Source organism: Sus scrofa, chromosome X, assembly GCF_054392235.1.
Source record: "Sus scrofa isolate SSC_HxYL_T2T_F1_AM1 chromosome X, Sscrofa_HxYL_maternal_Yorkshire_Landrace_v2.0, whole genome shotgun sequence".
NCBI classification, from domain to species: domain Eukaryota; kingdom Metazoa; phylum Chordata; class Mammalia; order Artiodactyla; family Suidae; genus Sus; species Sus scrofa.
Window position 1 is genome coordinate 135112846 of NC_139401.1, and position 26665 is coordinate 135139510.

The 26665-nt window shown below is 67.3% G+C and overlaps 1 protein-coding gene across 8 annotated transcripts; it reads left to right on the forward strand.

Moving 5' to 3' along the window:
* The first annotated feature begins 1443 nt into the window (after positions 1-1443).
* FLNA (filamin A) lies at positions 1444-26286 on the forward strand. 8 transcript variants are annotated; one of them, XM_085007549.1, is made up of 49 exons: positions 1444-1557; positions 3122-3268; positions 4517-5005; positions 8038-8286; positions 8407-8504; positions 8592-8739; positions 9133-9251; positions 9344-9421; positions 9513-9675; positions 9779-9979; positions 10493-10630; positions 10717-10840; positions 10925-11061; positions 11147-11340; positions 11463-11576; positions 11673-11816; positions 12528-12651; positions 12736-12896; positions 12982-13072; positions 13150-13319; positions 13516-13633; positions 13733-13995; positions 14187-14784; positions 14867-15040; positions 15126-15288; positions 15366-15526; positions 15624-15794; positions 16176-16299; positions 16375-16531; positions 17125-17314; positions 17470-17493; positions 19751-19998; positions 20098-20193; positions 20319-20421; positions 20512-20652; positions 20756-20884; positions 21084-21257; positions 21363-21524; positions 21630-21833; positions 21914-22066; positions 22187-22309; positions 22427-22693; positions 22842-22979; positions 23158-23273; positions 23826-23958; positions 24581-24757; positions 24921-25139; positions 25224-25427; positions 25777-26286. In XM_085007549.1, the coding sequence occupies exons 3-49, from the start codon at positions 4633-4635 to the stop codon at positions 25962-25964; spliced, it is 7944 nt and encodes a 2647-aa protein (XP_084863675.1). In that variant the 5' UTR covers positions 1444-1557; positions 3122-3268; positions 4517-4632; the 3' UTR covers positions 25965-26286. The 8 variants fall into 8 exon arrangements, with proteins under 8 accessions (XP_084863675.1, XP_084863679.1, XP_020936396.1 ...); XM_085007553.1 differs by lacking the exon at positions 17470-17493 and having other exon boundaries at positions 4500-5005; XM_021080737.2 differs by lacking the exon at positions 17470-17493.
* Positions 26287-26665: the final 379 nt, after the last annotated feature.

Sequence of the window (26665 nt, forward strand, 5' to 3'; positions counted from 1 at the left end):
TAATGTCTTCTGATCTTTACCAGGGAACAGCTGGTGCTGTACAGACTTTCTTCCCCCAAGACCTGGAGGAAGTAGAGACCCAGAGATGCGTGTGTCTCAGGGCCGTGGGGGGGGGGGGTGTAAAGAGGATTAAAACAGAGATGGGGATTCTGAGCTCCAACCATCCGGCCACCACTTCCTTCCTGCTACCGACTTACTGTACCCCTGGTTCTGATTGCAATGCCCACAGCAGGTGGGTTTCCCTCTTTGAAGGGACAGCCTTGGCCGTGAACTCCAACACAGCCACTTCATGGACCTAAACTCAGGCTCCTCATCTATCAAATGAGGATAACCCGCTGCCTCGAGCTGGCGGGGGTGGGGGGACAGGGCGGTCCCACTAGGCGGAGGGGGGAGAGACAGAGACCACTGCTCGAGATCCCAGCTTGGGTCAAGGTGGAAAGGTCATCGCCGGCAGAGCCGGGAAAGGCAGCAGTGGATGCCGGGAGGCCTGGAAGGCAATCCGCGCCTTCCTGCTAGCTTTGAGCAGTGGATCACCCAAGTCCTTTAGCAGGTGGAACCAGACTCCTTCCTCCCTCCCTCTTCTTTCCTCCGTCTCCGTTTTTGCTTCCCTTCTTCCGTTCCTTCTTTTCTTTCTGTTAATGAGGTAGAATAGAATAGAAAATTTCAGTGCTTTTCTGGTGGTAGGGAGAGTCTCGCTTTGTGAGACATTGCTTTCAGTTATGTGTCACTCTGGGGGTGCGCGGGCAAGTCCTGGCTCAGGACACAAAATGTAGTTCTTATTGGGGGTTGTGGGCAAAATTTGTTAAGACACTGCTTTATGTGACCCTCCCCGAGGAAGAGACATTTGAGCTGAATATGAAGCTACCAGGAAATGGGTACGGAGAAGAGGAAGAGGGAGCTGGCAGTGCCAGGGCGTGGCTGTGCCCACCCGGTCGCAGGGCTGTACCTAACCCTGCTCCCGAGAATTCAGTTCCAGGCCAGGCCTGGCACCCAGTAGGGGCCAAATCAGTGGCAGCCGAAACGCTTGCTCGCTGTGGGGCTCGGGTCCCTGCCCCACTGCGGATTGGATTTTCGGGTGGCAGGGGAACACCTGCGATGGCCTGGCCCCACCCCACCAGCCCAGGCTTGGGGCAAAGGCAGGGGGCCGTGACGGTGGGTGGCTCCCTGGAGGAGGTGGCCTTGGCTGCTGGGCTGAGACGTGGGCCCTGAGGACCCCTTGGGCTCTCGAGGTGAGCCCCCCCTCGCGGGACGCTGAGCTCATCGGGGGTGGGGGGGCGTCGCCAGCGGCCCGGGCGCTTGAGCTCATGGCGCGCCCCCGCGCCCCCCTCCCCGCTCCTGGGCGATTTTACCAATTAAGGCTTTCTCGCCGGGCCGGGCCGGGCCGGGCCGGGCGCGGGGCGGGGGTGCGGCCAACAAGAAGGCGGGCGGCGGCGGCCCCTTCGCGTGGAGGCGCGCACGGCGCGCAGCGGACGCCAGTGGAGCCCCGGGCGCCCAGCGCGGGCTCTAAGACCGGCCAGGCGCCACCCCGCGGTCGCCGCCCGCCCGCAGGGACAGCAGGTGAGGCCCCGGCGGCGGGCACCGAACGCGACGGTCGCCGAGCTGCTCGCGGAGCGAGGGCAGGGGTGGCGCAGGCGGGCGGAGAGCTCCAAGGACGCGGGCGCCGGCGCACACCCGGGCCAGGGCCAGGTGCTGCCTCCCCTAGTCCGCGCGGTGACTGCGTCTACGCAGGGGTGTGGGAGCCCAAGGGCACGGGTGTCCCCGAGAGAGGGTGGCTGAGCCTTTGGCAGGCGATGGGCCCCCGTGGGTACCCATGAGCTGGCCGCGGCGGGACTGTCTGGGAAGGAAGAGCCCCGAGGGCAGGACACTGTGTGGGCTGAGGGTCAGTGGCCACCTGGAAGGCCACGTCGCAGTCGGCGCGGCCCTTGGGAGGGCGACAGTGGGTTCCTCGCTGACACTGGTCTGTGGGGCACCAACTGCCTTGGGGACAGGGGGGATGGCTCCTGGGCTGCTGTGCCCCTCCAGACGGGCAGGGGTGTGGCCCGCACGGGAAGCAGGGGCTCCTCCGAACGGCCAGGTTCCCAGGCCGGGCCCTGTCCCAGGTTGGCTCTGAGCTGAATGTTCACCACCGGCCAGGATGGGAGCAGCAACGTCCCCAGATTCCCATGCCACGGGGTCCAGAAGGAGTAGGTGAAGTCCGCTGGCAGAGCCTCCTGCGTGTGTTCAAGGTGTGGCCCTCACCTGCCACACCTGGACGGGCCTGAGCAGCCCAGATGCTGCCACTGCTTGGCTTTCTTCACTAGCCCAAGTGCCCCTGTGGGAGGCTTTGGCCTGGGGTCGGAGGGCCAGGAGTGGGGTGGGAGGCGGGGTGTGTCTAACATCCAAGAATCTACTCCAAATAAGGGAAAATATGAAAGAGCTGGATTTTGGTTTCCAAGGACTGCCCGATCTGGGGGCTTTGGGATGGGGCGCCATCTGGTGGTGATACTCTGTCCCCTAGGAACAAGAACCCTGTACCCCCTACCCAACTCCCTCAAATAGGGACAGCCTAGTGCTGGAAAAGCCAGGGTACCCAGGTCCCGTCCCCCTTTCCGCTGGAGCTGGCTACTGGTCAGTTCCTCTGACTCAGTTTCCCTGCTTTCTGAAGACAAAGGAATTAACGGGGAGGACCCCATTGGATGGCACTTATGGAGTGAAAATCAATTCCTGATGTAGTTCTGTCCTCGGGAACTTGCTTTCCAGGAGGGCAGGAGGATCAGGACAAATGTCATCTCCTCTCGAATGGGGCCTGGTAGGGACAGGTCCCCTTAGAGCCCTCCCTCCCACTTCCATCTCAGTTCCCAGACACCGTGGTGTGGACTTTTGTGCAGGTTGTGTCCAAAAGTGGTCAGAGAGGCAAGCCCCAGACTGAAAAATGCCGTCCGGCTCCCGTACCGCCACCATTGGTGAGGAAAAACCAGCGCAGTGACAGTCAGCCCCCTGAGCGAGCAGGCTGAAGGGCAGGGGGGACGCCAGCTGGGACTGCACCCCGCTGGATGCAGACGCCCAGGGCTGTGCGAGAGTCAACCATATTTGGGCATGACACGCCGACTGACCCAGGGCCTCCTCTCCCACTGGTCTTTAGCAGATAACTTAGTTATTACCAGTCTGCGGCTCAATCTAAGAATCAAGCCGGAGGGACAGACAAATGCCTTTCCGGAAAAAAAGATGTAAAGAAGGGAACATCCTGCAGAGGGGAGGAAGTACGTCTGCTCTGGAGACGAAGCCATGAGTAAGCTGGCTTCTCTTGACTGAAGAGGGTGGCAGGGATGTCCCCGACAGGCCTCTTGACCCTGGGCTTTTGCCGATCTATGTCTCCCCACAGCAACCTCCCACAGTCTCCAGGCATCTACAGAAAACTGATTTGGAGCAAAGAGCTCCCCATTGCCTGGAGACACAGTCCTGGCTCCTGGGCAGGGCTTGGCAGCCTTCCGTGCTTTGCCCCCTGCAGTCCCCTGGCTCCCCTGTCCTGGGGGCCCCCTCGGCACTAACACGGCCACGAAGCCCAGGTGCTCAGAGCCTGCCAAGGCTTCTCGGAACCCCTGAGCAGGTCCCTCGGGGTCCAGAAGGGCGCCATCCCGACAGGACAGGCAACCCCGACTGCCCCGGGTGGGCGGCCGGCGGGTCAGGCGGGCACTCGTCGTCTCCGCACGCGTGCACGCATCGCACGGCGCCCTCTGCCAGTGCCCACTGGCACGCCCGGGCCCCTTCCAAGGCCGCAGGCTCCTGGAGTGCCGGTGGCCTCCTGGCCCAGTGCCCCATTTCCTCCCGGGTGGAGCGGGGAGGGAGGGAGGCGGTGGGGACCGGCAGGCGCAGGTGCGCAGGCCAGGGCCGCGCAGAGCGGGAAGGCGGGCTGGGGCAAGGGGTCTGCGGGGCGGCTGCGGGGTGTCCCGGGCGTGGCGCACGCGCGCAAAGCGCTGGCAGCAGCGCCCGGCCCGGCCCCGCGCTCTCCGAAGGCTCGCCTTTAAGATCGGGCTCCTTCCCGCCGCTGCGGCTGCCGCTGCCTGGGCGGCGGGCTGGGGCGCGGCCAGAGAACCCCACGCGCCGGAGCTCGGGGGAGGAGGGGGCTGCGAGGGGCTGCGGGGGACCGAGGGGAGCCCACGTGACTCAGGGAGGGCGCGCCACCCCACCCCCCGCAGGGGCCTTGGGGAAGGAAAGTCCCTTGTTTGGTTTGCCCGCTGGAGGCCAAGTGGTCCAGCGCCAGAGGCTGCTCAGCTTTCCCTCGCTGCAGTTTCCCGCAGGGTAGGCGGGAGATCACAGGGCTTGGGCTCATCCTCGCCGGCTTCGGGCCCAAAGACCCTTCCGGAGCCTGGGGGGTCGAGTCTAAACCGCCGGGGCTGGGGGATTCAGGGGGGCATTCCAACGGGTGGGGTGGGGCGGGGCGGGTGCGGCCCGAAGCCCCACCCTCGGTCCCGCCCCACGTTGCTCCCGCCCCTTAGCCCCGCCCCCGCCCGCATTTAAAGGGCTCGCTCTCTTCCAGGCGCAACCTCTGCTCTCTGCCTCACCCTGCGCTCGCTGAAGTGCCTGCGACTTTAATTAAAGGGCCGTCCCCTCGCCCAGGCTGCAGCACCGCCCCTCGGCTCCTCGCGCCTCAAAATGAGTAGCTCCCACTCCCGGGCGGGCCAGAGCGCTGCGGGCGCGGCTCCGGGCACCGGGGCCGACACGCGAGACGCTGAGATGCCGGCCACCGAGAAGGACCTGGCGGAGGATGCGCCGTGGAAGAAGATCCAGCAGAACACATTCACGCGTTGGTGCAACGAGCACCTCAAGTGCGTGAGCAAGCGCATCGCCAACCTGCAGACGGACCTGAGCGATGGGCTGCGGCTCATCGCGCTGCTCGAGGTGCTCAGCCAGAAGAAGATGCACCGCAAGCACAATCAGAGGCCCACCTTCCGCCAGATGCAGCTTGAGAACGTGTCGGTGGCGCTTGAGTTCCTGGACCGCGAGAGCATCAAGCTTGTGTCCATCGGTGAGGGCATGGGCAGCCCCGTGGCGCTGGGAGGGCGAGGGCGGGAAACTCCGCGCGTCCTCCCATCTCCCCCCGGCCGACCTCTCGCAGACACCCCCCCCCAAAGCTGGGCACTGCCCCAGGGGCCCCCGCGGCCGCCCACCTCCGTGCGGGCCTCGAGAACAAAGGCTCGCAGGCCGGCGGTGCTTGTGGACCGCTACGCGCCCCCGCCCGCCGGTCCGAGGCTGGCCCACGCCCAGACTGAGCTCACATCCTCCACAGGCCGCGCCCCCACCAGTGCACCCTCGGTGGGAGACGGCCTGGGGGGGCGGGCAGCGGCCAGGCTCTGGCCCTGCGCCCAATGCCCCATCTCAAACAAGGGAGAGGCCAGCGCTTTCCACCCCCTAGAGCAGTTTGGAGAGGGCCCTCTGCCTTCAGGGGGCCCTGTGATTCCCCTAAGCGGGAATTTGGAGTTTGTGGACTACCATTGTCTAGGGCCCCGCACTGAAGACGACTCCAAGCCCAAGTTTAGATCGCCTTTCAGGAACTAGGAGGCCAGAGAGGACCACGGCTAGCAAAACTGAGATGGGTTTGGGTGCTGGCCGGTTCAGGGAGCTGGCCTGTAGTCTAGTTGGGCATCCCGTTACTATCGACCTGGGGCCAGACCGTTGCTTCTATGCAGAGCTTGCTCTTCTGCATCTAGAAGGCAGGAGTTGGGTGTGAGGTAGTCCAGCATGTGCTGGGCTCGCCGCCAGCCCCGTGTCCGTGAGGCTGGCGAGGCTGCCACTGACCCGGCTACTGCATCCTCCCAGGCACTTGAGAGGGGAGCCCCTCGGGAACAGGCACCAGAACTGGTGACTTGGGGTAGATGTGCAAGGGCGAGGGAAGGGGCACGAGCTTTCCTCCGAATTGGAGGAGACCCTCCAGCTTTCCCCATTGCCCTGGGGCGGTCCTTGCTGAGCCTGAGAAAGTGAGGGGCCGACACTCAGGTGCCCCCTAGCACTCAGGGCAGGTCGCTAGGGCCCCACCTCTTTCTCTGGAATGCAGGTCCAGGCCGAGACCCACCCCCCAGTCCCAACCTCAGTCTAGCCAAGCTGAGTCATCTCTGAGCCTTGGGTGGGGGGGCAACCGGATGTGGGGAGGCGGGCCACACCCCAGTTGTCTGGGGGGGGTCTCCTCCTCCCCCCCTCCCTTCTTCTCCTCCTCTTGTGAGCTGGCTGGAGCAGGCCTAGTTCCCAGAGCTTTGCCATATAAGGCAAAAAAATGTTGGAAAGCAGCAGTGATTAGGGGAGGGAGGGGGCAGGCAGGCCCCGGGGGCTGGGGAAAGGGGGTGGGATGGGGCGGGGCCATCCGACCCGTCCGTCTCTCTACCCTGAGCCCCGTCCTTCGCTCCTTTTGTGAGGTGGATGGGGAGGGCCTAGGCAGCCTCCTAAGGACCAGGGGGAGGGCCCAGCCGGACCTTCCAGGGCTTGGCCTTGTGTGTCCCCTCGTGGGTGGTTGTGGGTCGAGGGCTCTTGTGCTGGACTCGGGACTCTGGGGGTGGGGGCCTGGGGGGAAAGGCCCACTCGCTCCTCTGCCCTCGGTCTCCTCTCAACCTTCAGTTCCCTCAGCCCGAACCCCCTCCCACCCTCCCGCCCGCCCGCCCTTTGGGGACAGTGCAAGGCAGTGGTGCAGGACCAGGACCAACCCCGGCCCAGGAACGGGGAGGCCACTCTGCTTTGAGTGGCGTTGAGCTGGTCCACGAGGTGCTGCTCCCTGGATTTGGAGGCGGCCTGCCATTGATGGCCCTTTTGGTGGCGTCCATCCCCTGCTCCCCACCCGGAGTTGACTCACTAGACAACTATTCTCTCCGATGGCTGGGGGAGGTGGAACACGCCGGCAGGGGTTCCAAAGACGAGTTGCCCTCTCCAGTTCTCAGAGCCCCACCCCCCTGCCCCCAGCCGCTTGAGGAGGCCGAGACCCAGAAGCGCCTTGGGTGGGGCCCGAGCCCGGAGGGGTTGCCATGGTGATGGGGTGCAGGGTGCCCGCCCTAACCACTTCCCCTGTGGTGAGCTTGGCGGCCACCAGCCTGCAGCCCAGTGACCCGTTAGGTGGCGGGGTGGCGAGGAGGGCGGGCAGCGGCTGAGCAGGCTCTGCTGAGGCAGCGAGACTCAGGGACCCCACCCATGACCTCTGCCACCCGGGCTCCCAAGCTGGGCCCTGAGCGCCCAGCCTAGGCTCACTGGCTCCGCCCACCCCCCTGGGCTGGGTGAGGGGGCCCCTGGAATGTGTCCTGCCCGTCATTCCTGGCTGGCAGGCCACCCCTGCAGGGCCCCAGTGAGTCAGGGCCATGCAGCCCAACCACTGGCTCCTTGGGGCTCCCAGCCCCTCCCCTGCACCAGGCCTGCTGCCCAACTCCCGCTGGCCTCCCCGCTGTGGAGGAGGGGAGGGCGCGAAGGAAGTGGGGGTGGGGTGGGGCTCACACCCTCCACCCAAAGGGGCCTTGCCCAACGCCTCCACTTCCCCAGCCTCACGCCACCCACCCGCCCACCCTGGGGTAGCAGTTCTGTTTCCCAACTGCCCCACCCACCTGCCTTCCTCTTCCTCTGGGCCAGCTCAGGGCTCTGGCCTCGAGGTCCTGGGGCCCAGCTGCTCCTCCTGCGCCTCCCCTGGCGACCCCGGGAGGTGGACAGTGGGCCCCCGCTTGGGCAGCTGCGAAGTACGCAACCCGCGCGCTGTCCAGAGCTGCCTTTGAGGAGGGGGAGCCTCCCCAGGCCTCCCCTGGCCCTGTCTGCAGCCCAGCATTGTCCCCTGTCCTTCCTCTGGCTCCCCAGAGCCCCGGGGCTTCTGGCAGCACCCACTCATTGTGCCGCATTGTCACTATGTGGACACAAGGATGTGTTCCCTTCAAAGGAACCTGCGCAGAGAGGCTCTGCCCCCCCACACCACCCAGAGACTCCCCCTCCTGCCCGGGCTGCTGGGCCTGCGGGTGTGCTGCCCCCCAGCCCACGTGGCCATGTCCGTGTGCGCCCGTCGGCCGGCCTGCCCAGCTCTGCCGCTCCCTCCCCATGCAGACAGCAAGGCCATCGTGGACGGGAACCTCAAGCTGATCCTGGGCCTCATCTGGACGCTGATCCTGCACTACTCCATCTCCATGCCCATGTGGGATGAGGAGGAGGACGAGGAGGCCAAGAAACAGACCCCCAAGCAGAGGCTCCTGGGCTGGATCCAGAACAAGCTGCCGCAGCTGCCCATCACCAACTTCAGCCGGGACTGGCAGAGCGGCAGGGCCCTGGGCGCCCTTGTCGACAGCTGTGCTCCAGGTGCGCGGGGGCTAGGGGGCTGCCTGCGGGGCGGGGCGGGGCGGGGGGGGGGGGGAGGCGGGGTTGGTGCGCAGGGAGGTCCCGCGTGCCCGCGGACTCACGGCCTTCCTCACACCGCAGGCCTGTGTCCCGACTGGGACTCTTGGGATGCCAGCAAGCCGGTGAACAACGCGCGGGAAGCCATGCAGCAGGCCGACGACTGGCTGGGCATCCCTCAGGTACCGTGGGCCGCCTGGGGCTGAGGTGCTGCGTCCCTGGATCCTGGGACTCGCAGGCCAAACGGCTTCTTCTTCCACTCGTGACAGGTGATCACCCCTGAGGAGATCGTGGACCCCAACGTGGACGAGCACTCCGTGATGACCTACCTGTCGCAGTTCCCCAAGGCCAAGCTGAAACCAGGGGCTCCCCTGCGGCCCAAGCTAAATCCGAAGAAGGCCCGAGCCTACGGGCCAGGTGAGGGGGCCCGCCGGGGTGCTCCTGCTCAAAGACCTCCCCGGGGGGGCGGTCCTCTCTCTCGAGGTCTCGCGGCGGCTAGTGTGTCACACGCCCCCATGGGTCAGACGGGAGGGGGTCAGGACCGGTGGGAACCGGCCACCGGCTGGGACATTCCCCATGGCCCATCCGCCTGCGGCGGAGCGTGTTCCAGGAGGCAGGAGCACAGGCCCAGGCAAACTCAAGGGAGCATTCTAGAAAACAGGCCCAGGCCTGCCCCACGGCAGGCGTGTGGCGGGGGCTGAAGGCCAGGCTCTGTGCCCGGTTCCGTGGGCGCCCGCCCGGCGGGCTTGGGCAGGCTGGTGGGGGGCAGCGGCCCTAACCGGCAGCCCCTTCCTCCCTGGCCCCGGGCAGGCATCGAGCCGACGGGCAACATGGTGAAGAAGCGGGCTGAGTTCACTGTGGAGACCAGAAGCGCCGGCCAGGGAGAGGTGCTGGTGTACGTGGAGGACCCAGCCGGGCACCAGGAGGAGGTAGGACTGCCGCCAAGCAGGGCGGTGGCTGCCGCGCCTCCACCGGGAGGGGCCACTCTGACCAGAGGCTCATGGGCTCCTTCCCACCCTAGGCGAAGGTGACCGCCAATAACGACAAGAACCGCACCTTCTCTGTCTGGTATGTCCCCGAGGTGACGGGGACTCACAAGGTGAGCCCTCGGCCGGAGGGGAGGCTGGTGGCGAGGGCAGTCGCTGGAGGGCCCCGACCCTGCCCTCACAGCCCGCCCCTCCTGGGAACAGGTCACCGTGCTCTTCGCCGGCCAGCACATCGCCAAGAGCCCCTTCGAGGTGTATGTGGACAAGTCCCAGGGCGACGCCAGCAAAGTGACGGCCCAGGGCCCCGGCCTGGAGCCCAGCGGCAACATCGCCAACAAGACCACCTACTTCGAGATTTTCACAGCAGGTGAGGGGGGTGGGGTGCCAAGGCCGGCAGCCCTGGGGGAAGGGCTGCCAGGGCCTGGGAGCAGCCTGGGGGCTCTGGGAGCTGAGACGGTGCCTCGTGGCAGGAGCCGGCTCGGGCGAAGTGGAGGTCGTGATCCAGGACCCTGCGGGACAGAAGGGTACCGTGGAGCCTCAGCTGGAGGCCCGGGGCGACAGCACGTACCGCTGCAGCTACCAGCCCACCATGGAGGGCGTGCACACGGTGCACGTCACCTTCGCCGGCGTGCCCATCCCGCGCAGCCCCTACACTGTCGCTGTTGGCCAAGGTAGGCCAGCCCCGGCAGCCTCCGTGGGGCACGGCTGCGGCCCTGCAGCCGCGGGAGGGGAGGCGGCCCCCGCCCCGTCCCCTGGGGCTGTCTGTGCCTCCGCTGTCTGGGGAAGCTCTTTCTTCCCCTGCGGGGGCCTCCTCCTCCTTCTCTCGCCTCTCCGTCTCTCTCTCTCCACGCTTTCACCTTCGGAAGAGCTCGCTCCAGCTGTCTAGAAACCCGCTGCTCTCTGCTCTGCCCACAGGGTCCACGGTACTTGGATCTGTCTTGCTCTGGGTGCTGGGAGGGGCGGGCCGGGTGGGGGCCGGGGGCGGGGGCGGACGGAGCAGGTGGGAGGAGGCCTGCCACGTCCAGCCTGGACCGCAGGTCCCAGGGTCACGGTCCCTTCCGGATCTTCCTCACACATCCCTCGCCCTCCTGTGCGGCCCGACGGCCTGGCCCGGCCCCGCGGGAGGCAGGGGAGGGTTGGCCAGGCCCCAGCTCCCAGGAGCTCAGCCAGCCCTCCGTTCACAGCCTGTAACCCAGGCGCCTGCCGTGCCGTCGGCCGGGGCCTGCAACCCAAAGGTGTGCGCGTGAAAGAGGTTGCCGACTTCAAGGTGTACACGAAAGGCGCGGGCAGCGGGGAGCTGAAGGTCGTCGTGAAGGGTCCCAGTAAGTTGGCCTGCAGCCGGGGTGGGTGCTGCCGGCCTCGGGCGGCGGCTGGGCGGCAGCCTGAGGCCCTCCCTTGTCCCTGGCAGAGGGCGAAGAGCGCGTGAAACAGAAGGACCTGGGGGATGGCGTCTACGGCTTCGAGTATTACCCCACGGTCCCCGGCACCTACACCGTCACCATCACGTGGGGTGGCCAGAACATCGGGCGCAGGTGAGGCCTGGGCCGGGCGCCCCTCCCCCCTGCCGGGCTCGCCGTGGGCGCTGGGCACTCCCCTGCGTGGCTCTCTCCTTGCAGCCCCTTTGAGGTGAAGGTGGGCACCGAGTGTGGCAATCAGAAGGTGCGGGCCTGGGGCCCCGGGCTGGAGGGTGGCGTCGTTGGCAAGTCGGCCGACTTCGTGGTGGAGGCCATCGGGGACGATGTCGGCACCCTGGGTGAGTTGGCAGCTGGGGGCAGAGCGTGGCGAGGGCCGCCCCGCCGAGGCTCCAGGGTGCTGACGGAGCTGGCGGCTGTCGGCAGGCTTCTCGGTGGAGGGCCCGTCGCAGGCCAAGATCGAGTGTGACGACAAGGGCGACGGCTCCTGCGACGTGCGCTACTGGCCGCAGGAGGCCGGCGAGTACGCGGTGCACGTGCTGTGCAACAGCGAGGACATCCGCCTCAGCCCCTTCATGGCCGACATCCGCGAGGCGCCCCCCGACTTCCATCCCGACAGGGTAGGGGGTGTGTGCCGCCGGCCGGGAGGCTAGGCTGGTGCCCCTGATGGCTGGTAGGGCTCCTGCCGCGCCGTCTCTGGCATTGACACCTGGCCCCTGAGCCTTGCGTGGTCTCTTGTCAGGTGAAGGCACGCGGGCCCGGCTTGGAGAAGACGGGCGTGGCCGTCAACAAGCCCGCCGAGTTCACGGTGGACGCCAAGCACGGCGGGAAGGCTCCTCTCAGGGTCCAAGTCCAGGTGGGGGGCCCGCCCACCCGCGGAGGGGGCCCAGGCGGGCAGGGGCCTGGACCCAGGCACTGACCAGGAGGCCCCCTGCTCCGGCCCACTTTGCAGGACAATGAGGGCTGCCCCGTGGAGGCCTCGGTCAAGGACAACGGCAACGGCACTTACAGCTGCTCCTACGTGCCCCGGAAGCCAGTGAAGCACACGGCCATGGTGTCCTGGGGAGGCGTCAGCATCCCCAACAGCCCCTTCCGGGTGAGCCTGCCCCCCCGCAGGCCTGACAGGCCTTTAGCCCCCTTCCCTGGGGCGCCAGATTCGTTTTTCCACAGCTCTAGCTGCTAAAACTCGAACAGCACGCAGCTCACCCTTTCGTGTGTGCAGTTGGAGGGGGTTGAGTCAGGTCAGAGCTGTGCAGTCATCAGCACAACCGAGCGAGCAAAGCTTGGGACGTTTGCACCAGCCCCCAGAGGAGCTCCTCTCCCCTCAGGGGCCCTGCCCGCAGCCCTCGGCAGCCCCCGCTCTGCTCTGCGGCCCGGCGGGCTGACCTCTTGTGGACATGAACTGGAGGTGGACTCGTCCGCCCTGTGGTCTTTGGGGTCTGGCCACTTTCACCCAGCAGTGCGTTTTTATCACGGCTTGTCCACACCGCGGCCCGGGCCAGTGCTCCCCGCCGTTTCACAGCTGGACGTTCCGTTATTTATCCAGTCGTCTGTTGATGGACCTTTGGGGGTTTTTGTACCTTTCGGCTGTCGCGTACACTGCCGCTCTGAACATTCCAGTGCAGAGATCTCATCTCCCTGGGTGGACAGATACCGGCCTAGGCGTGGAATCGCAGCGCCGTCCGGTCACTTTGTGGTTCATTGTTTGAGGAACCGCCAGAGGACTTCCCGGTGGGCCGACCCCCCCCCCCGCCCCCGCCTCTCCTCCAGGCCGGTCACGCCCCGCACTCGCCCCTGTGCCCCGCAGGTGAACGTGGGAGCTGGCAGCCATCCAAACAAGGTCAAGGTGTACGGCCCGGGCGTGGCCAAGACGGGGCTCAAGGCTCACGAGCCCACATACTTCACTGTGGACTGCACAGAGGCCGGCCAGGGTAAGTCGCTGCCTCGAGAGTAGGCGGGCGAGGCGGCGAGGCGTCCGCATGGGGTCCCAGCCTCCATGCCTTCTGCCACCACAGGTGACGTCAGCATCGGCATCAAGTGTGCCCCTGGCGTGGTGGGCCCCACCGAGGCTGACATCGACTTCGACATCATCCGCAACGACAATGACACCTTCACAGTCAAGTACACGCCGCGGGGTGCTGGCAGCTACACCATCATGGTCCTCTTTGCTGACCAGGTGGGTGCTACTGCTCCCGGCCCCTCACGCTGCTGGGTATTGGCTGCTGCTCTCTTCTCAGCCCTTCTCTTCCCGCCCTCTGCAGGCCACGCCCACCAGCCCCATCCGGGTCAAGGTGGAGCCCTCCCACGATGCCAGCAAAGTGAAGGCCGAGGGCCCTGGCCTCAGTCGCACGGGTGAGCACAGGTCCCCTGTGGGGGTCGGGGGAGGGCATGGGGCCACGTGACCCTACAGCATCGCCGTGTCTCATCAGGTGTCGAGCTCGGCAAACCCACCCACTTCACGGTCAACGCCAAAGCTGCCGGCAAAGGCAAACTGGATGTCCAGTTTTCGGGGCCGGCGAAGGGGGACGCGGTGCGCGACGTGGATGTCATCGACCACCACGACAACACTTACACCGTCAAGTACACGCCTTTGCAGCAGGTAGCTGCCTGGCCCCCGCGCGTGGGGGCTTCCCACCCACTCGCGTTTCCCCCAGGGGAGAGAGTGGCCCCAGAACCGCAGGGGGCAGTGGAGCATCCACCACCCCTACCCCCAACGCCATGCCCAAGGTGGGAAGCAGCGGGCCAGGGACACCAAGGTCATGACCCGTGACCCTGCCCTTCTGTACTCCTCCCAGGGCCCAGTGGGCATCAATGTCACTTATGGCGGGGACCCTATCCCCAAGAGCCCCTTTTCAGTGGGGGTGTCTCCAAGCCTGGACCTGAGCAAGATCAAGGTGTCCGGCCTGGGAGAGAGTAAGTAGCTGGCCGGGGCCTCGTCACCGTCCCCGAGAGTGCCGCAGGGCTGCCTGGGCCGCTGTCACAGTTCTCGCCTTCCTTTCCTCATCTCCACAGAGGTGGATGTTGGCAAAGACCAGGAGTTCACGGTCAAGTCGAAGGGTGCAGGCGGCCAGGGCAAAGTGGTGTCCAAGATTGTGGGCCCCTCAGGGGCTGTGGTGCCCTGCAAGGTGGAGCCGGGCCTGGGGGCTGACAACAGCGTGGTGCGCTTTGTGCCCCGCGAGGAGGGGCCCTACGAGGTCGAGGTGACCTATGACGGCGTGCCTGTGCCCGGCAGCCCCTTTCCCCTGGAAGCCGTGCCCCCCACCAAGCCGAGCAAGGTAACTGGGGTGTGGGGCGGCCCCCCTTCTCCAGACTCGCCCTCACCCTTTCTCATCTTTGCGCCCTGTCTGCTGGGGGAGGGAGGCCCGCAGCGGCGGCAGATGGCAGGTCGGGCTGAGGGCTTCCGGGCCGGGGCCGGGGCCAGGGAGGTAGCGTGGCTTCGGCGCCTGACCTGCCCCTCCGCCTGCAGGTGAAGGCCTTCGGGCCAGGGCTGCAAGGGGGCAGCGCAGGCTCCCCTGCCCGCTTCACCATCGACACCAAGGGTGCCGGCGTGGGCGGCCTGGGCCTGACGGTCGAGGGCCCCTGCGAGGCCCAGCTCGAGTGCCTGGACAACGGGGACGGCACGTGCTCTGTGTCCTACGTGCCCACCGAGCCCGGGGACTACAACATCAACATCCTCTTCGCTGACACTCACATCCCCGGCTCCCCGTTCAAGGCCCACGTGGTTCCCTGCTTTGATGCATCCAAGGTCAAGTGCTCAGGCCCCGGGCTGGAGAGGGCCACGGCCGGCGAGGCAGGCCAGTTCCACGTGGACTGCTCGAGCGCAGGCAGCGCCGAGCTGACCATCGAGATCCGCTCCGAGGCGGGGCTGCCCGCCGAGGTGCACATCCAGGATCACGGCGACGGCACGCACACCATCACCTACATCCCGCTTTGCCCCGGGGCCTACACGGTCACCATCAAGTACGGTGGCCAACCTGTGCCCAACTTCCCCAGCAAGCTGCAGGTGGAGCCCGCGGTGGACACCTCGGGCGTCCAGTGCTATGGGCCCGGGGTCGAGGGCCAAGGTGAGAGGCGCACGGCGGGACCTGGGCATGGGGGCGGCCAGGGCGCTGGAGCCCACGCCTCCTCTCCACACCTCCCTTGCAGGCGTCTTCCGAGAAGCCACCACGGAGTTCAGCGTGGATGCCCGGGCCCTGACGCAGACCGGAGGGCCGCACGTCAAGGCCCGCGTGGCCAACCCCTCTGGCAACCTGACCGAGACCTACGTGCAGGACCGCGGCGACGGCACCTACAAAGTGGAGTACACGCCCTACGAGGAGGGTGCGTGCGTGCGTGCGTGCGAGCGGGGTGGCCCGGGGGCCGGGGAGCCCGGGCTCTTCCTGACACCGCCTCTGCCCTCCCGCAGGGCTGCACTCCGTGGACGTGACCTACGACGGCAGCCCCGTGCCCAGCAGCCCCTTCCAGGTACCCGTGACGGAGGGCTGTGACCCGACCCGAGTGCGCGTGCACGGGCCGGGCCTGCAGAGCGGCACCACCAACAAGCCCAACAAGTTCACCGTGGAGACCAGGTGAGCGAGAGCCCCGGAGGGCAGGGGCTGGGGCGGCCCTGGCCCCCCAGGTTGTGACGAGCTGTCTGCTTGGACAGGGGAGCTGGCACGGGGGGCCTGGGCCTGGCCGTGGAGGGCCCCTCGGAGGCCAAGATGTCCTGCATGGACAATAAGGACGGCAGCTGCTCGGTCGAGTACATCCCCTACGAGGCCGGCACCTACAGTCTCAACGTCACCTATGGCGGCCACCAAGTCCCAGGTGAGGACGCGGGTCGGCTGGGCCTGGGCGGGCACCACCTGCTCGCCCTGCGCTCTGTCTCACACGGCTGCTGCCACCCCTCTTGCCCCCCCGCCAGGCAGTCCTTTCAAGGTCCCTGTGCATGATGTGACAGATGCGTCCAAGGTCAAGTGCTCGGGGCCGGGCCTGAGCCCTGGCATGGTCCGCGCCAACCTCCCTCAGTCCTTCCAGGTGGACACGAGCAAGGCTGGCGTGGCCCCCCTGCAGGTCAAAGTGCAGGGGCCCAAAGGTGAGCCTCCCCGCGCCTGGGAATAGGGGTCAGGTCAGGAGGGCGCGGGCCTGGGCCGGTGATGGAGAGGGGAGCCTCAGGTGACGCCAGAGCCAGGGCCCAGGGGCAGGGGACCAAAACGGGGTAGAACAGGCAGCCCCTGGCCACGGAGCGGGAGTGGCAGGAGGGAGGGACAGAGGCCGAGGGTCCAAGATGGCATCCAGATTCGTGCCTGGTGTCCCCGGGGGGCTCAGGGCCGTCCCTGGGGACCAGCGGGGAAGGCAAGGCAAGCTCTAGGCCGGGGCTAGGGGCTGGGTGCGAGGCCCGGACTCGGCTTTCTGGTGTGCTGGGACTGAGGGCCTGGGGCACTGGCTGAGGCGCTGTCTCTGGGCCTGTGCCCAGGCCTGGTGGAGCCAGTGGACGTGGTGGACAATGCCGATGGCACCCAGACCGTCAACTATGTGCCCAGCCGCGAGGGGCCCTACAGCATCTCGGTGTTATATGGGGAGGAAGAGGTGCCCCGAAGGTAAGAGCTGGGGCCCTCCGCCCGGGGGGCGGGGGCAAGAGCCTTCCAGACCACTCACCGCACCCTGCCCGACAGCCCCTTCAAGGTCAAGGTGCTGCCCACGCATGACGCCAGCAAGGTAAAGGCCAGCGGCCCCGGGCTCAACACCACCGGCGTGCCCGCCAGCCTGCCTGTGGAGTTCACCATCGATGCAAAGGACGCGGGCGAGGGCCTGCTGGCTGTCCAGATCACGGTGAGCTGGCCCCGCGGGCGGCGAAGGGCCCGGGCTGGAGCCACCGGCGTGCGGTGTGGGGCCCGCAGCCGGGGGCAGATCGGCCGGTTCGGGTCTCTTCTACCTCCGGAGCTGTGCCGGCAAGAGCAGGTCCCCTGCCCCTAGGGTGGCGGCGACAGGCGCAGGCTGCCCCACGCCCGCGCGTGCTTGCTTCCAGCCGAGCTCGGTGCCAAAGCCCGTCGTGTCTCACCTGGCCCACCTGCAACATGGTCTCAGGCCAGGTGGAGGCCGGGACCCCGAGCGACACCTTGCGGGGCGCGCCTCCCACGGCTGGGCCAGGCCCTGGGCCAGCGGGTGGGAGCTGCGAGGCGCTCGTGGAGACAACGGCAGGATGGGCGCTGAGCTCCTTGGCGCTGCCTGTTCTCAAACGGGGTTTGGGGGGCACTGGGTCTCCTCCGGGGGCCTTGCCCACGGGGAGGCAGAGGACAGTGCTGGATGCAGGCAGCCGTCTGGGGCTGTGGTGGTTGACCGGCTCGGAGGCTGTCCCTGCAGCAGTGGCGCTGGATGCTTGGTCCCTGGGCCAACACCCCCCCACCCCGTGCTCTGCCACGCAGGACCCCGAGGGCAAGCCCAAGAAGACGCACATCCAGGACAACCACGACGGCACGTACACGGTGGCCTACGTGCCGGACGTGACGGGCCGCTACACCATCCTCATCAAGTATGGTGGTGACGAGATCCCCTTCTCCCCGTACCGCGTCCGGGCCGTGCCCACTGGGGACGCCAGCAAGTGCACCGTCACAGGTGAGCCAGCCCGCCGGCGGCCGCGGCGCTCAGCACGGGGCTTGGGTGTGCCTGTGTGCAAGGGCCCGCTGCTTGGGGCGGCGTGTGGGAGTGGGGGCCGCCCCCCTGAGTGACTCACCTGACCTTTCTCCTTGCTCTCTGCCCTCTCACCTCAGTGTCAATCGGAGGTCACGGGCTAGGTAAGCTGCTTGCTGGGGCCACTCCCAATGCCCCTCCTGCCCAGAGGGCAGCTTCTTTTCCTCTTCCGTGCTAATTCCCAGGACAGTTCCAGCTGCAGCTCTTGGCAGGGACAGAGGGGGGGGACTGGAGGGCGAGGGCCCAGGGAGGCCTCCGGAGCTGCGTGTGGGCGCTCCGGCCCTCCCCCTCTCTGGGCCTCCGTTTCCCCGTCTGAGCAGTCGGGTTGCAGCTGAGAGCTTTGGGGTGAGGTGCATCCTGAGAGGCACCCCACGGGGGGCTCTGGGGTCTGGGGATCTCGGCACCCCGGGAAGTCCTGGGGGCGGGCAGCAGGCCCTTTGCTTTGCACTCCCTCCTTCCGCGTCAAGGGCTCTTGCATGGGGTCTCCCCCAAGCAGCGGGGAGTCCCCGGCCCTGGCCGGATCCACAGACCCCCCCCTCCCCACCTCCCAGGGGCCTCTGCGTCCCGGGCCGGGGCGGTGCGGATTGCATGAGTGGGTGGGGCTGGCTGGTAGTGCCGTAGCACCAGCGTGGACTGCTTGGGCGGCCAGCATGGCGGGGCCCGGCCCAGCCTCAGAGCCCCAAAGTGCACTCGGTGGCCCGCCCGCTCTCCCCGCCTCCTCTCCTTCCCTCCCCCACCCCGTCCCCCCAGCAGTGACGTTATTCAGATGGTCCCCAACCAGGCATGGAGGTTCTCCTGCATGGGAGGGCAGGCCGGCCCCGGGCAGGGACACTGATGAGAGGCACCCGCTACAGGGAGCCTCTCTAGGCCCTCAGCCTGGCGTGTGGCTGAGGCAGCCAGGAAGAAAGTTCGAGGGGGGGCTGGGGCTCCAGGGCAGGGGTGCGATGACTTGGTACACCAGCAGGCCTCAGAAGCTGAGATGACAGGCGTGTGGGCCTCGGGCGGGGGCGTGGGCAGGGTCGAGACTGGGCTGAGGGCGTGGTCAGCCCCTGACCCGCCAATGTGTGCAGAGCGGAGGCAGAGAGCCCGGTTGGGGAGCTGAAGTCACTTTTGGGCCAGTCGGAGGGGTGGCTTGGGCTTGGGGGGGGGTCAAATTGGGGGGCGTACCTCGAGGCTGTAGCAGCTCAGATCTGCTGAGGGGCTGGGTGCTGGGCAGGGGAAGCGGGGAGTCGGGGCCCCAGCCACTAGCTAGATGGTGAGTCCAGGTTCCAAGCCGGGGGGCGGGGCGCAGGTGCGGCTGTGTGGGAGGTGAGGCCTCCCAGGGCAGGGCGGCAGCAGGGGACCTGGCCAAGCAGGAGCCCTGGGCGCATGGGGGAGCTCAGTGGCAGGCAGGCTGGCTGGGGGCCCCCTTGAACTCAGCGCTTAACCTGGTTGGGTGCTCCCAGCTGCTTCCCTGGCAGGGCCCGGGCTACGGAAAGCACTCTCGCTGCCAGGCCTCACAGCCCACAGCCCCCCACCCCCGAGCCTCCACGGCTGAGCCCAGATCATAACGTCACTGTCCCCTCCCCCCACCTTCCTCGGGCACTCTGGGGCCCTGGAGGCTGCTCAGCTGCTCTGCTCCCGCCACCTAGCAGCCGCAGCTCTGGCTGGGGCCTCCTGTCCCCCTCCCCTGGTGCCGCCCCTGCCTGCTGCGCTGTGCTGCCTGGGTGCTAACCCCGCTGCCTACCTGCTTCCCGCTCCCAGCTGCCTGCCTGCGCCGGGCCAGGCCCGGCCGGCCCTCTCTGCAAGCCTCCGGTTGAGCGAGCCTTCTCAGTTGTCAGGAAACTCCAGTCTCGCCTCAGGCCAGGGGGGCGGGAGGCGAGTGTCACGTTCCCCCCACGCTGCAGCAGGACTCTGCCTCACCGCGTCTGCACACAGCACTGGGGGCTGGGGCCGGGCCGCAGGGGCGAAGGCGGCGTGGGCCCAGCCAGAGGCTGGCGTCGGGCAGCGTGGTCCACGGCGCCGGCCGAGGCCGAGGTGTCTGGGGAGGCGGCGGCCCATGCCTGTGCCCCGATGGCCGCAGCAGCCTCGTGGGCTCCCGGGCCCCTCCTTCCTCGCAGACGCCCAGGCGCCACCCGTTGGGCCTTTCCCGTGTGGGGGTGCCCCCAGGACGGGACTCCCTGGCTTGAGGTGCCTCGAGGGGACCTTTCCTGCCTCCTGAGAAATCACTCGCCATCCTAGCTTGGGGGGGTCGGGGGCGGGAGGCCTGGCTGTGCTTGGTGGTGGCGATAGGAGGCCCGGGCGGGGTGCTGGAGGACAGGAGCAGCGCGGGCACCAGGCTCACGCGCCGGCTCCCCTTCGGGGCCCCACCCTGCCCCCCAGGTGCTGGCATCGGCCCGACCATCCAGATAGGGGAGGAGACGGTGATCACCGTGGACACCAAGGCGGCAGGCAAAGGCAAGGTGACCTGCACCGTGTGCACACCCGACGGCTCTGAGGTGGACGTGGACGTGGTCGAGAACGAGGACGGCACCTTCGACATCTTCTACACGGCCCCCCAGCCGGGCAAATATGTCATCTGCGTGCGCTTCGGCGGCGAGCACGTGCCCAACAGCCCCTTCCAAGTGACGGTCAGGAGGGCCCGGCCCGGCCCGGGGTGGGGGGCGGGGGTCTGGGCGGACTCAGCTGGCGGGACAGCGTCTCCAGCTCTTGTGTGTGTCGCTCCGCAGGCTCTGGCTGGAGAGCAGCCCTCGGTGCAGCCCCCGCTGCGGCCGCAGCAGCTGGCCCCGCCGTACACCTACGCCCAGGGCGGCCAGCAGACCTGGGTATGGCCCGGCCCCCGGGGGTCCTGGGGGGGCGGCCACCTGGCTCACCCGTGAGGGGGGTACCCCGGGTCCTCCCCCCGGGGACTCGGGCGCTTCTTCACGCAGGCCCTCTGTCTCCACCGCAGGCCCCAGAAAGACCCTTGGTGGGCGTCAACGGGCTGGATGTGACCAGCCTGAGGCCCTTCGACCTTGTCATCCCCTTCACCATCAAGAAGGGCGAAATCACTGGTGAGCAGGGGCGGGAAGCGGGGCGGGAGCCCCTGCGGAGGCCAGGGTGTCCCGACAGGCTGCCCTGACCCGGGCCCCACTGCCCCGCAGGGGAGGTGCGGATGCCCTCGGGCAAGGTGGCGCAGCCAGCCATCACCGACAACAAGGACGGCACCGTGACCGTGCGCTACGCGCCCAGTGAGGCCGGCCTGCACGAGATGGACATCCGCTACGACAATATGCACATCCCAGGTGCGTGCCCCGGCGTCTCTGTCTCGAGGGGGCGTGGTGCCGGGGGTGGGGCCTGGGGACGGCACGAGGCCCCCCATCCCCCATGGCCCTCTTCCCGCCTCAGGAAGCCCCCTGCAGTTCTATGTGGATTATGTCAACTGCGGCCACGTCACGGCCTACGGGCCCGGCCTCAGCCACGGGGTGGTGAACAAGCCTGCTGTCTTCACCGTCAACACCAAGGATGCGGGAGAGGGTGAGCGGCAGCTTTCGTCTGGACCCACCCGGCTGTCACTGGATACCGCGTCTGGTGGAGGGCGGGCCCCTGCAGACGCTCCCCAGACGGGCTCCCCTCCCTCCCCCCGGCCTGCCTCTGCTCGCCTGTGCAAGCGTCCCCTCGTTGGCGCACTGCTGTCCCTGGGCACGGTTCCCCCCTCACCCACCCCTCTCTCCAGGAGGCTTGTCCCTGGCCATCGAGGGGCCATCCAAAGCCGAAATCAGCTGCACCGACAACCAAGATGGGACGTGCAGCGTCTCCTACCTGCCCGTGCTGCCTGGCGACTACAGCATCCTGGTCAAGTACAACGAGCAGCACATCCCAGGCAGCCCCTTCACGGCCAGGGTCACAGGTAGGTGGTACCTGGAGCGGTGCCAAAAGGAGGCAGGAGGCAGGAGGCAGGGTGGGCGCGGTCGCCCTCTGGGCCTGGACACACAGGCCCGTCCCCTGCCGCCAGGTGACGACTCGATGCGCATGTCCCACCTGAAAGTGGGCTCTGCCGCCGACATCCCCATCAATATCTCCGAGACGGACCTCAGCCTGCTGACAGCCACGGTGGTGCCACCCTCAGGCCGGGAGGAGCCCTGCCTGCTGAAGAGGCTGCGCAATGGCCACGTGGGTAAGGAGCTGGGGAGAAAGGCCTTCTGGAAAGGAGGGAGGCTGGAGGGCAGGGTCGCACCTTTCCCTGGCTGACGCCCCCTCCCCCCGCCCCGTCCGTGCCCAGGGATCTCGTTCGTGCCCAAGGAGACAGGCGAGCACCTGGTGCATGTGAAGAAGAATGGCCAGCATGTGGCGAGCAGCCCCATCCCAGTGGTGATCAGCCAGTCGGAGATCGGGGATGCCAGCCGCGTGCGGGTCTCGGGCCGGGGCCTCCACGAAGGCCACACCTTTGAGCCTGCAGAGTTTATCATTGACACCCGTGATGCAGGTAGGTGGTGGTGGCCCAGGCGCTGGGGTGAGTGAGACCCCTGTCCTGGGCCCCCTGGCTCAGGGATGGCTCTCCCGCAGGCTACGGTGGGCTCAGCCTGTCCATCGAGGGTCCCAGCAAGGTGGACATCAACACAGAGGACCTGGAGGATGGCACGTGCAGGGTCACCTACTGCCCCACGGAGCCGGGCAACTACATCATCAACATCAAGTTCGCCGACCAACACGTGCCTGGTGAGGGTGGCGCCCACACACCTTCCCCAGGGCGGGGCACCCCTCCGTCCTTGTCGCTCCCCGGGGTCCAGCTGCCGAGTGTCGCCTGTGCGGGATGTGGGTCGTGCTTTCTCCCTGCAGGCAGCCCGTTCTCCGTGAAAGTGACCGGTGAGGGCCGGGTGAAAGAGAGCATCACACGCAGGCAACGGGCTCCTTCGGTGGCTAATGTCGGCAGTCATTGCGACCTCAGCCTGAAGATCCCTGGTAGGAGCTATAGGGAGCCAGGGAGGGGTCCCAGGGAGCCCCTGGGTGCCAGCCCTAGGGGACCCCGAAGGGCTGGGGCCTGGCTCTCCTGCTCACCAGGCTGTCCCCCACCTACAGAAATTAGCATCCAGGACATGACAGCCCAGGTGACCAGCCCATCAGGCAAGAGCCACGAGGCTGAGATCGTGGAAGGGGAGAACCATACCTACTGCATCCGCTTCGTGCCCGCTGAGATGGGCATGCACACGGTCAGCGTCAAGTACAAGGGCCAGCACGTGCCTGGGAGCCCTTTCCAGTTCACCGTGGGGCCCCTGGGGGAAGGGGGCGCCCACAAGGTCCGCGCCGGGGGCCCTGGCCTGGAGAGGGCTGAAGCTGGAGTGCCAGGTAGGCCTGCCTCCTTCCTGCGGGGCTCATGCTCCTCCTGGGGGTGCGGGGGGAAGCAGCCAAGCTCATCTCAGCCCTGCTTGGAGGGGGCCGGCGGCGGGGGTGAGGGGCGGCCAGCCGTCCATGAGGGCGCGCTACTTTCCCACAGCTGAGTTCAGCATCTGGACCAGGGAAGCTGGCGCCGGGGGCCTGGCCATTGCTGTTGAGGGCCCCAGCAAGGCCGAGATCTCCTTCGAGGACCGCAAGGACGGCTCCTGCGGCGTGGCCTATGTGGTCCAGGAGCCAGGTACTGAGGGGCGGGGGCGGGGGCGGCCAGGCTGGGCTGTGGCTGTTGATCCGGTTCCACGCAGACGCAGCCCTGCCCGGCTCCCACCCTCCAGCTTGAGGTCCCAGGGCCCCTCGGGCTGTTCGTGGGAGGCGGCGGGCTCGACTGCCATGGCCGACCTGGCTCCTTCCCTGCCCAGGTGACTACGAGGTCTCCGTCAAGTTCAACGAGGAGCACATCCCTGACAGCCCTTTTGTGGTGCCCGTGGCCTCTCCGTCTGGTGACGCCCGCCGCCTTACTGTTTCTAGTCTTCAGGTGAGGCACTGAGAGAAACCGCCCGTCTGGGGCTCCTGGGCCCGGCCAGACCAGAGCCACCGCACAGAGCAGGCCTCGGCCCTGTGTGGAGGGACCCGCCCCGCCCGGCTCAGGGCACCGGGCTTCTGCTCTGGCCGGGTGCAGCCCACGCTCGGGGTCGGCAGGAAGTACCCCTGACCGCCGCGTGGAGTTTTTCTCGTGTCTCAGGTCTAAAGGCTTTGAACAGAAGCCTGTGCCCCTTGAGCACCAGGGCTGAGGTTTAAAGAGGGACAGCCTGCCAGGGTTGAGCGCTGCCCATGGGGCAGCCCCCCCTGCTGCCGCCACGCACCCCCCCCCCCAGCGTGTGCCTGTAGAGCTTGGGTCTGGGAGCGGGAGCGGGAGCGTGTGCTTGGAGCGTGCTGCCCCTCAAGGATCAGTGGCTCTCCCTCTTTAAACCAAGTTGGACGCCAGATGGGTAAGTGCAACCCCGTGGGCCTCCTGCTTCTGGGGCCCTGCCTGCCCTGGCCCCCGCCCCGGCCCCGGCCCCCCTAACCACGTCTGCTATGCTTCCAGGAGTCAGGGCTAAAGGTCAACCAGCCAGCCTCTTTTGCAGTCAGCCTGAATGGGGCTAAGGGGGCGATCGATGCCAAGGTGCACAGCCCCTCGGGAGCCCTGGAGGAGTGCTATGTCACAGAGATCGACCAAGGTGAGGCCCTGTCCCTGCCCAGCCACCCAGCCATCTGCCCTGGCCCCGCTGGGAGCCGTGGGCCTCCCCCCGGCCTGTCCCGCTGGCTGGAAGCAAGCCGAGAGTGCGAAGGAAAGGCACAGACCGGAGGCAGCCGAGCCAGAGCGCAGCTGCCCCTTCGGCCAGGCAGCGCTTCCCGCACTTGTGTCCCCAAGTCCCTGGGGACCTGGCGCACCAGCCATGCAGCTAGGGACCCGAACGAAGCCTAGCTGTGGGGGCTGCTCGGCCCAGTTCCACTGGTGACAACAGCCCAGTCCTGCCCCTTCCCGGCCACATGACTCCGAGCGAGTTCCTGCCTGTCTCTGGGCCCCAGTTAACATGGGGGGATGTGGGGGACTCATCTTCCTAGGGAGGCGTCATGGCAGGTGTTCTGCTTTACCAAGCGAGCGTCCTGGCAGTAGCTTGGGCACCTGACACTTCACCCGTCAGGCTTCAGGAGGTCTGCACTGTGGCGGGGGTGGGGGTGGGGGTGCCCAGCACGGTCCCCTGAAAAGGGGTGGGCAAGGGAAGCTCTCCACAGGTGCCGCTTGCTCAGTTCAGGAGGAGGGCTCTCAGGCCCACGGAGCCCTCCTCTGTTCCTCAGATAAGTACGCTGTGCGCTTTATCCCACGAGAGAACGGCGTCTACCTGATTGATGTCAAGTTCAATGGCACCCACATCCCTGGAAGCCCCTTCAAGATCCGAGTCGGGGAGCCTGGGCATGGAGGGGACCCAGGCCTGGTGTCCGCTTACGGAGCTGGCCTGGAAGGCGGCGTCACAGGTGGGTCAGTGGCTGCAGCTTCTGCTGTGTGGACACAACTGCTAGGGCCCCTCCTCCGAGCTCTCGGTGACAACAGGAGGCGTGTGGAGGTGACAAGGCTACGCTGGGGGCGGGGGGCAGGGAACAGGCCAGGCCAGCTCTGTCTAACCTCCCGTGCCCCCAGGGAGCCCCGCCGAGTTTATTGTGAACACGAGCAATGCGGGAGCCGGTGCCCTGTCGGTCACCATCGACGGGCCCTCCAAGGTGAAGATGGATTGCCAGGAGTGCCCGGAGGGCTACCGCGTCACCTACACCCCCATGGCACCTGGCAGCTACCTCATCTCCATCAAGTATGGTGGCCCCTACCACATTGGGGGCAGCCCCTTCAAGGCCAGAGTCACCGGTGAGCCTTGTACGAGCCTCCTGCTAGCCCGCCCGAGGCCTGGCCCTCCAGCCACCTCTTAGCCCTGCCTGCTCTGCCCTGCAGGTCACCGTCTCGTCAGCAACCACAGCCTCCACGAGACGTCGTCAGTGTTTGTGGACTCCCTGACCAAGACTGCCAGTGCCCCCCAGCATGGGGCCCCGGGCCCAGGTGCCGCCGACGCCAGCAAGGTGCTGGCCAAGGGCCTGGGGCTGAGCAAGGCCTACGTGGGCCAGAAGGGCAGCTTCACGGTAGACTGCAGCAAAGCAGGTGGGCGCCCAGGCCGCGGCCTTCCGCAGAGGCCACAAGTAGGAGCAGAGAGAGAGCCAGCGCCCGGGACCGCAGGACGGGGCGAAGTGGGGGGGGGGTGTCTTTGGGGATGAGGCTGTCCCTCCTAGAGCCGCTTCCCATCTGGGCCTCCTCTGCCTTTCTTCAGGACGGCGCCCTGAAGGAGCTGGAGTTTCCTTTGCTAGCCCGGGGGGTGGGGTGCCGGCAGCTCTTTGGCGGGGGCGGGGGGGGGGGCTGCAGGACAGGAGAAGGGCGACAGCGGGGTCAGAGCCGAAGGGAGGGGGCTTGGGGCCTAGAACTGAGGCTCCCACCCCCCACCCCCCACCCCCAGGCAACAACATGCTGCTGGTGGGCGTGCATGGCCCCCGAACGCCCTGCGAGGAGATCCTGGTGAAGCACGTGGGCAGCAGGCTCTACAGCGTCTCCTACCTGCTCAAGGACAAGGGGGAGTACACGCTGGTGGTCAAATGGGGCGACGAGCACATCCCGGGCAGCCCCTACCGCGTCCTGGTGCCCTGAGCTCTGTGCCCTGGCCAGCCAGCAGCTCCCAGGATGAGAAGCGCCCCCGCGCCTGCCCTCCGCCGCCCAAGCAGCCCTCCCACCCCAGCCCTGGTCAGCCCTGGCCAGCCCTGGCCACCCCGTCACTGCAGCCAACCCGGCCCTGTGCTGCGCTCACCTGCCTCCACTTGGGCAAAGGAGAGAGGCGAGCAGAGGGAGCCATTTGGTGGCCCTGCCTGTCTTCTCTGGTTCTGGGAGGGGTGAGAGGCGGGGGTCTTGTGCACACCCACTCGCTAGTGCCCTTCCCTCGCCAAGAAGAATAAAACTGCTTCCATTCTCCTGAGGGTGGCTTGAGCTTTGTGGCAAGAGGGTCGACCACAGGGGGGCGGGACGCGTGGGCCCACTTGCCACCCTGGCACTTGGCTCCTCTCTGCCCCGAGGGTTCAGACCATGCAAGGCAAGGGGTCGTTCATGCCCCCAGAGCAGAACCGAATGCTAATGTGCTTGTCCTGTGCCCCAGGGGAAGAGATGGTGGCCCCGGGGGAAGGCCGGGCCACAGCCGGGGCTGAAGGAGGTAAAGGGCAGGGTGGGAGGACCAGACAAGCGTGACTTCCCTGGTTAAGGATCCCTCCTGTGTTGTGGATTCAGTCTTTGGCCCGGGAATTTCTGTGTGGCCGTCAGTGGAGCTGGAAAACAAACCAATGAAGGTGTTCCTGCCATGG

Coding starts and splice junctions, on each gene's coding strand:
- FLNA (XM_085007549.1), top strand. CDS start 4,633: ATGAGTAGCTCCCACTCCCGGGCGGGCCAGAGCGCTGCGGGCGCGGCT. Junction 14,785..14,866: donor GCCCGGGGTCGAGGGCCAAG/GTGAGAGGCGCA, acceptor CCTCCCTTGCAG/GCGTCTTCCGAGAAGCCACC. Junction 16,532..17,124: donor TGCTGGCTGTCCAGATCACG/GTGAGCTGGCCC, acceptor TCTGCCACGCAG/GACCCCGAGGGCAAGCCCAA.